At 35.9% G+C, this 9,455-nt stretch overlaps 1 protein-coding gene across 1 annotated transcript; it reads left to right on the top strand.

Moving 5' to 3' along the window:
* The first annotated feature begins 228 nt into the window (after window positions 1-228).
* LOC135681519 (PRELI domain-containing protein 1, mitochondrial) lies at window positions 229-4,845 on the top strand. The gene is made up of 6 exons (XM_065196037.2): window positions 229-387; window positions 818-907; window positions 2,339-2,414; window positions 2,924-3,078; window positions 3,799-3,901; window positions 4,661-4,845. Exons 1-6 carry the CDS (start codon window positions 356-358, stop codon window positions 4,754-4,756), a joined length of 552 nt encoding a protein of 183 aa, XP_065052109.1. The 5' UTR covers window positions 229-355; the 3' UTR covers window positions 4,757-4,845.
* The last annotated feature ends 4,610 nt before the right edge of the window (window positions 4,846-9,455 follow it).

Raw genomic sequence — 9,455 nt, 5'->3', positions numbered from 1 at the left:
ACAAAAATGTTTTTCCCTCCAAAGCAATGTTGGATTTGTAGTTCTATCATTTCTCCTTCAAAATCATGCATTCAACGTTGAATTGGGGTAGGGGGAAAAGTTATTTTTTAAAGAAAAGCGAAAATATAAGCTTTCCTTGAAAAGTCTCAACCATTTTTGTCCGGGATTGTAGGTGCAGAGCACTGATCTCTATGGTTTAGAGGGGCCTTCTGTGGAGGAGAAAAACGATAAGGTCATGCGCAAATGCATATCGTTCCTTTCCTTTGCCCAACATACGGTTCATCATGGAATCGACCTGGTAGCCTAGCTAAAAATCATAACTTCAAACAGTTTTTGAAATCTGCAATAAATAAAGATGAGGTGCTATACAACTGGTTCTAATATAAGGTGAGTTTCCTGGAAGGGATTTAACTTTTGACATTTGGGGCCGAATCCAGCTGTAACACCACATCTAGGGTAATCAGACAGACGAACAGCTGGGATAATTTTATCCCTATGTATTCAATTTTGATAAATTTTGACACAAGTTAAGTTTCTAAAAGACATTGTAACTGTTTTAGACTTCTGTGCTATGTCGTAGTAAAGGTATTTTCATTTTTCTAAGCTAATAATTTTTAAACGATTTTATTAGAGACGAGGTATTTGCAGCTTTAGGCTATTTTACAGGTTTTAGTGACTTAATCTGTATCAACGTAAACATTATTAGGAATAAATTTGTTGTATCATCTGTCGACAGTTCACATTATAAGTCAACTTTTTAAAACACTAGAATGTATGCAGTTACTGGATATAAACAAAACTTTGATCTAAAATTTAGGTACACATGGGATCAAGTTAGTGCTGCATTTCACAAAAGGTATCCAAACCCATGGAGTAAGCATGTGCTCACTGAAGATGTTGTCAGCAGGTAAGAGCTGTTGTCTTGCTCTTTTTACCTGGTAAATGTTAATATATTCCTGGGATGCCAGGCTCATGGAGCACTTTGGGTATGAATTGGAAAACAAGCATGCCTGTAAATCAGATTAAAAAGCATGTAGGCCTATACATTTGCCTATGTATTTCATTTTCTATGCAAGGCTTTGATTAGGATTAAAATTGCAAGTTACAAGCAGAATATTTTGGTTTTTGCCTATTATACAAAATTATCTTGAGGTCTGCATGTACACTGTGCTAGAAAATTTACACTCACACACAGTCCCATGCAAGTCTAACAGTTGACATTTCAGATTATCTTTAAGTGAATATTTTTTGCTGACTAAAGCTCACATTGTATTAATCCACAGAAAAGGTTTTCTACATTGCTTAAAATATCAAATTAGTAGAAACTTTTCTGTTATGTCAATGTTTATACAATATTTTAAAGCATAGGAACAAATGTTATCAGTATAGCTACAATAGACACTAAAGTTTATTATTTGAGAGAACTGTTTTTAAGTGTTTGATGCTGAAAAGGCAGGACTATACCTTTTTAGGTTTATAGATCAAGATAGTTTTACCACTCGACCAAAGATAATCTTAAGTATTTTTTATTAACTACTCTACTCTTTATTAACATTCTGCCTGCTCCATTCAACCATTTTCTGTGTCGCAAAGTAAGGATTGTGCAGATTTGTGATTCTTAAAGAGAATTACAGACAAAGGGTATCCTAAATTTGTATTCTAAAAGTAATTTTAAACAAAACTCGACATGAATTTGGATAAAACTGTATCCAAGAACATGCCCCTGGTTATTATTGGCTCTTTCAACTGAATTTTTTTTATGGCACTTGTGGATGTCACCATTTTGCAGGGTACATTCTACAAAGCTGAAGCTTAATGTGACCCTAAGGCAACAGATGTATTATAAACATTTTCGTTGCTATATTCCAGAAGCTACCTGGCTTAGTTTTACATTCAAGCGTAAACATTTACCTATAGATTGTAAACGCTGTAGGGTAAGAAATGCTACAGAGTGGTTTGCAAAGAGTTCTAGAGGACAGTATATATTTGACATGAATTTAAGATTAGTAGTTTGTGAATGACAGAAAAATGGCAGGAAATTACATGGTTGTCTTTAGAATTTAATCATAACATCATAAAGCATCATGCAGCAAGCAAGCAAAAAGCAAGCAAGCAAGCAAGCAATGAAAAGAGTCAATAGTCCTTTTGGCTTTTGGCATTTTAAGCAGATTAAATAGAGTTGTCTGTGTTTCATGTAACATTGTTCTTGAGAGTTTTATACCACTGTTTTCTAGTGTTCAATTTAAAGGTCCCATTATGGCCACACCTACCAACAATGAAGCCTCAGAATTCAGTTTTCATTCATAGTATATACATTTTTAAATGCTTACATTTTTAGATGTCTTGAAGGAACCAAGCTGAAAACTACAAAACTCATTTCAAAGACCAATAGGCTACCAAAATGGGGGGAAAAGGTAAGGGATATCAAAGATCTAAGCCATTATTTTGCTGTAGTTTTTTTATGCAGTCAAATTTTTTGCCATGTCATTTTTAGTCGGGGGGGGGGGGCCTTCTTCCGCATAGAGGCCAAAACCATACCCCATAGCAAGCTAATTAGGATTTTTAATCTAAAAGGGAAGTTATCTCATCTGGTTTAAACACAATGAAATTATTCTAAATTATATGGCTGCAAATTAAGAACTAAAAGAACAAAAAAAGGAATCTACCTTTGAAAATTTCATCAACTGTGAAAATTTTGAAGACCTTTGTTTATACACAGTAAGATTTTGCATCTATACACAGTATGATGTTGTTGTTCTTGAGGTTTTGACATAAAAATAGGCACACCAGCAGATGTGTCTCAATACAATTTATTATAAACTAGGCTAATGAGATAAAAAAGAAATAGTTAATTAAACTGGGAAGATTTGCTTGAAAGATTGTTTGTTTGATGCAGCTTTTTGATTAATCATTCTTTTTTCAGTTTGTTTCCAACCCAACTGCCTGCATAGTGGAAGAATCAATAGTAGACCCAGTCAATAAAACACTCATTACATACACTAGAAATATTACGTATCAGAAATTAATGGTAGTAGAAGAAAAATGCGAATATACAAAGTCTTCAGATTGCAAAGATTGGTAAGTTTTATTTATTAAAGCTCATACTGGTTAATTTTCAAAATATTCAAAATTTATATGTGTTATGTTACGTCCTGATTTCATTCTTGAATGTAATCACCAGTGAACTGGAGATGATTCATCTTCCTAACTGTTAGCAATGAAATCTGTTATTGATATTGATGTCCATAATGTAGGCACAAAATTTTTTACTACTTGAGGTAACAGCCCAGACACTTAGATATGCGTTAGCAGTAAATTTACAAATCAAAATTCAAATGATGTACATCAGATTTAAAAATGGCCATAGCTATAGGTTGAAATTAGAAGATATTTATATACAATGGCAAATGCTCCGGAAGTTTTTCTTGTAAACCTAAAATATTTTTTAAAAAAAACTTTGCGGTATCATCACTTTTTTGTGGTGACATGGTCCAATACTTTTCCACTCTTGATTTTTTCTGTTGTAGAAGACTATCCTTAGCTATTACCTTTTCGGTGAATGAGAACTGCATTTTTAATTTCGGGAAAAACTATAACCCTTTTGCACGGTCAGATAAATTAATTATTTTTGGACAAATTTTGTTGCTCTTCAACAAGATATTGTCTTTTTAAAACCGTCTGTTTTAAGAATCTCAGTTGTCTTAAGAATCATCATACTTTGTGATGTTTTAAGAATCTCAGTTGTTTTAAGAATCATCATACTTTGTGATGTTAATGTTGAATTTTTTATTCCTTAAGGACATTGTGTAGCAGACAAGCGTGGATAACATCTAAAATATATGGCTTTTCAAGGCCTATTGAAGCATTTGGTGTGGAAAGATACAAAAATAATATTCAAAAAGTAAGACTTCTAGCAAGTTTTTCTCTACTTTCTCAATGATTAACTTAAGACATATGAATATCCAGCTGTTTTGATACTAGTTGTCATCTTTCTAACAAGAGTCTCAAACAAATTCTACAATCAAGGCAACAGAGGTTGATACAACCCTGAAACACATATGGTAGCATACATTAATAGTCCAATGTCTACCTGTCCTCCGTAAAGTGCAAGGGTATATGTCTCTTAAAAGAAGAGAATCAACAATTAAGTTAAACTGGGTGACTGGGTGAGGAACTGGATGAGGAAATGGGTGAGGAACTGGGTGAGGAACTGGGTGAGGAACTGGGTGAGGAACTGGGTGAGGAACTGGGTGAGGAACTGGGTGAGGAACTGGGTGAGGAACTGGGTGAGGAACTGGATGAGGAACTGGGTGAGGGGGTGCAAAAACTCAACACTGCCTGTAATGGACTGCGAATTTCACTTAATATATCTCTCAAATTCATTTTTCCCCTGTAATAGTTCCTTTAGAAATTTACCAGCTTATAAGTAATGTATGTTTATTTGCCTTAGATATATAATCATTTATTCATCATTTTCTTGGTCAATTTTTGAATGTGAGTGTCCCTTACATAAGGCTCTGCTGGAACAAACATTTGAATACAGAATTAATGGTGAAAGCAATACTTAGGAAGACACCACAACATGAGCATCTTGGGTTACTTTTAAAGTTGTTTATTTGAACCCTTACTGGAAATTAATGGAAATATCCTTCCATTTCAGTCTCGAAAAGGCTTGGAGTATGTTTTAGAAAAGATGTTCAATCCTGAGAAATTACAGACAGTTATAACTGGTATACCACTAACGCAAAACTTTTAGGTAGATAATTCTAATTAATTTTGACTTTTGCAATTGAAGTTGTGCAGCTGTAGTTAATGAGAAGATAATGAAATGCTTGATGTCACATAGTGCTTTGTTACTTTTTATAATTCAATTTCTCTTTCTATAAATTAGTAACATATTTTTCAAAAGTAAAATGTACTCTCAAAACTGAGCCTCAACTGTAGTGACTTCAGAAGTTATAAACAATCTTTCAATTGATTTCAATTTTCATATTTTCCTTAAATTATGTGCTGAAAAGGTCTCCCAGGTCTTCAGTCTATTGTGCCAAGAAATTTTTGAACAAAATAAATAATGATAGTGATCATAGTATACGCTTTTATAGCACACATACAAATAAGAATGGTTTTTCTAATTCAACCTGTACGCAAATTTGTATTATATACAGCAGCAGCAAAAAAATTTTTATTCTGTTGCCTGTGTTTTCAAGCCTACCAATTACACCATCAAAAGGTAGGTATCCTGTCGCTGTGTACGAAGAATACTGGTGCTGTTCTGATGCTGTTGTAGACAGTTATGAATGCGGTGAATTTCTTCACTGACAAGTCTGTCTAGAGCAATGTTGTAGGGCTATCAAAATAACAAGGGGGGCTCTTGCACATATTGTTGCTAATAACAGCAGGAAAAGTAGAAATTGGCTAATTTTCAGCATTAACAAGGGGGGCTCAGCCCCGAGCCCCCTAGCTCTACACCATTGGTCTAGAGTCAATAGAAAGAAGGCCTCACATCAAGCTAAACAGCTGTTGCCAGTTATAGATGATCCTTCTCTGCCTTCTTTGTATTTGTCTCAGGCATAGACTATGTCTCAGGGCACTCGGGAAAAACCCCCTAGCCGGGCAAGTTGAAGTCTTGCAAAGCGTACCTCCCTTGACTCCGGCATCGCTGACCAGTACATTTCCAATACCAATACATGTGCTATTGTCAGCGTTCTTTTGATTAATCAATTTTTTGCTGGTTATTTGTCAGTTGGTTAAGCTATTAGCCTGAGTTTCAGATTAGATACTTTGGCTGCGAAACTCTTTTGCCGGGCTTCTGCTTTTTGAAAACAAAATCATAGAAGGTGGATAATGTGGCTTTATTTTAGTGCTATTTTATTTACACTTATACAGTATTGCCTGGACGTGCTCAGGATTCTGCTTGGAAGCGTCTATATAAATATATAGAAACATGTCTGCGTTCCCCTCGACCCACCACATAGTGTACTCATTCTTCGTACACAAAAACTGTTTGTCTGTGATCAACTCAGTACACTGCTTGCAATCGTCTGCGATTGTCTTAGACTGTATCTGCAACAATTGCCTACGAAGCTCAACATATGAATACCAGCCTCAAGGATAGCAAAAAACTTACCCTATATATCATCATAAAAAGATCATATATGAGATATCTATGTCCGATGTATGAAAAATCTTGCATTAAGTATAGTGATTACGGGGGTTTACATCAAGCTTCTTGGCAAACGAACTCCTAATTATATGCAGCTAATGTTTAAGAAAATTATCAAAAAACAATTCACAGTCCCCACATAATACTGACATGGATCTCAGAATACCAAGCTTTGCAATTGCCTTTGGACAACGTAGTTTCTCATATCAAGGCATAACTGGAGGGTGTGGAAGGGGTCTTGACTAGATGACTAATTTTTTTTTTTTTATTTCTAAACGTCTTGTCACAGGCTGTTTTATCTTGCAATTCAATTAAGACTTCATAAGAATTTTGCTTTTTGCGTATGAAACTATGAATCAAAGTTAAAATCAGGAGTTTGTACTATAATTTTAACTAATTGGAGCCGAAAACTAGTGACTAACAGGGCCCTTTATCCCCTGACATGAGTAGCAGTATCCCTTCTACACCCTCTAAATGTGTGGAATAAACTAGGTGCAGAAATAAAAAATGCCTCTTCACTGGCTAATTGCAAGGATTTGTCGAAACAATCTTTGAAAGACCAAAGGATGTGAAAGTTTTATTCCAACAAGGAATTTCCTATTCTAACCAAAGTAGATTGTATATCAATTTTTGTTTTTTTCTTATAAGTATAGTGGGTATATCAAGTAACTTGTACCATTACCCCGTATAGATAATTTAAAAAAAGAAAAAATGAACGAATAAGTGTAACAGAAAGGAGCAATGCACGGCTTTAATGAGAACCTATCTTTATTGTACCACAGCTATGGTTTTAAGTGCAAATAAACAATGGACATCAGTGGCGTGGTGGCAGGGGGGGCCAGGGGGGCCATGGCCCCCCCTGAATAGGGGCGCAAACGGAGATAAGGGGGCGCCAAAATTGTTTGTTTGTAATATTTGGCTAGGAACATCAAAATTGATCGTACATGGGTAGAACACTTTGCTGTAACTTGCTGTGAACAATCTAATAAAACGTGTGCTTCTACAATCGAAGCACGTTGCGCTGCCATGACCCAATCAACATTTGTGTCATATGTTTTCGTGTTAACTATGCACGTGGCTTCATGTTAAGCACGCCAACTAACGAAGATTTAACGTATGCCAAAAAATTTTTCCATTAGTTTGTACTCGGAACGCCAAAAAGCCTGAGTGTACGCCAAAGATCTTCGGGCCAAAGTACATGGAATGCACCCTGGCAATCAATACAGCAGCTTCTTGTTATTAACATCGATGTGAACCAAAGGTCACCCTTTTTTCCCCAGTGCATGAATCTACCCCTCCCAAATTTTTCAAAAAAATCAAAAATCAATGTTTTGCTGAGCATCGTCGAACTGTCTATTCTGAGCGGTGTAGTAATTTGTTAAATTTTAGTCTGGGAGATGCATTTTTAGCCATTCTAGAAGGCTTGATTTCAAAAATTTTCTTGCGCGTCGGACCCAACCATGGTGGGTCCTCCTTTATCACTAAACTTGATCCTTAGCCCAACACCAGATTCAATTTTGTGCCGCCGCCTCTGTCCGATTCAATAGTGCGATTCAATGCTTGAAACTTTCATGTTTTTTGAAAGAACTACTATTTAATATCTACTAAAAAATAACAATTTTGAGCCATGTTTGCATATCATACATCATATATGCGATGACACTAGACTGATAAAATCGCCCATAAAAGTGGCGAAATGGACAAAGGTTACCTTTAGTTAAAAAACTAAGGAGCCCGAAACAATAATTTGCTCTACGTTATTTTACTCAGAAACTGGTATTCTGGATATAATAAATGAGTAGCCTGTATGATATGAAACATCAGTGTAATGGAATAAAATGTCTTTTGCTTAGTATTTTATGTTTTGCCTACCGTATTTCCTCGAAAATAGGCCGACTCTCGAAAATAAGCCAATTCAAAATAGCTTGATATTTTACCGAACCACGATCGAGAAGGTCAAATGTTAGGATTACATAACTTTTCCATTCATATTCGCATTCTTAGTCAAAACTTATTTATGAAAGTTTGGATTCAAGTTGCACAAAACGATTTCCCTTCTAGAAACACATGCTTTTATAAAGCCACAATATACAGTATAAATAGGGCGCAAAAATCTACTTGGCCACCCCAGGGAAAACATAGCCACCCCGCCACTGATGGACATGCAATGCTTTAATTCTAAATTACAGTTAGTTAACTGTACATTATATAGAGAATTATTGTCTGCAATGAACAACAACATACAGTGTTTCTAAAAACCGATTTTTTGACACTGTTTATGTGGCAAAGCTACTTACACATGGCTTTTAGTTCTAAGTTTTGCCAAAAAGCATGTGCTCTCGTTTTTTTCTGATTGGGCTATTTCGATCCATAACTGGGTTTATATTTTCCATCTTGTTATTTCCGAACCTTATTTTGACAGTTTTTACTCTGGTGAGTGTCAGACGAAAAGCTTTCAGTATGTTGTGAAATGTTTGCTTTTTTCAAAGCCACTATTAAGTTTTTTACAGCAAAGAAATTGTTCACAATTTTTTATTCCTTTCCTGAATTCAGCTACTACAGTTGCTACCCCCCCTTCCCTCAGAACATTGTTGATATTTATGGCAAATGTCATACAAGTCATACGAAGAAATGTACTTCCTAATCTTCTACACAACTGTTCCAAAGAGGGAGGGAGACTTTCCCTTAGAAGCTGACGGTAATGTTCCAACATAGTCAATTTTTCAATTGACTATGGTTCCAAGACTTTGACTGGGACTGAAGATCGTTTGGACCTGAATGCATTCTTAGTTAATATTGATCATCAAATTCCCATAAACATGTCTGTAGTGTTATTTTTGCTTGACTTTTCTTATTGCCATCCCAAAAGAGAAGCAGACCTGTGAATTCTGGAAAGCGGAAATGAGTCTTGTAATGGCCTCAGTGGCGTGGTGGCAGGGAGGCCAGGGGGCCATGGCCCCCTGAATAGGGGCGCAAATGGAGATAAGGGGGCGCCAAAATTGTTTGCTTGTAATATTTGGCTAGGAACATCAAAATTGAGCGTACACGGGTAGAACCCTTCGCTGTAACTTGCTGTGAACAATCTAATAAAACGTGTGATTCTACAATCGAAGCACGTTGCGCTGCCATGACCCAATCAACATTTGTGTCATATTTTTTCGTGTTTTCAAGATTTTACGTGTGCCAAGATTGTTTTCTATTAGTTTGCACTCGTAACGCCAAAAAGCCTGAATGTACGCCAAAGACCTTTGGGCCTAAGTCCTAAGTACATTGAATGCACCCAGGCAATCAA

Source organism: Rhopilema esculentum, chromosome 12, assembly GCF_057945365.1.
Source record: "Rhopilema esculentum isolate cy_ngs chromosome 12, ASM5794536v1, whole genome shotgun sequence".
NCBI lineage: Eukaryota > Metazoa > Cnidaria > Scyphozoa > Rhizostomeae > Rhizostomatidae > Rhopilema > Rhopilema esculentum.
The sequence above is the reverse complement of the archived record's forward strand: the minus strand, read 5'-3'. Positions and strand labels throughout refer to the sequence as shown.

Bases quoted from the DNA above. Each gene is read 5' to 3' on its own strand.
- LOC135681519 (XM_065196037.2), top strand. From the start codon at position 356: ATGAGGTGCTATACAACTGGTTCTAATATAAG. The intron at 908-2,338 runs GTAAGAGCTGTT...TTACATTTTTAG, and splicing joins ACTGAAGATGTTGTCAGCAG to ATGTCTTGAAGGAACCAAGC. The intron at 3,079-3,798 runs GTAAGTTTTATT...TTATTCCTTAAG, and splicing joins TCTTCAGATTGCAAAGATTG to GACATTGTGTAGCAGACAAG.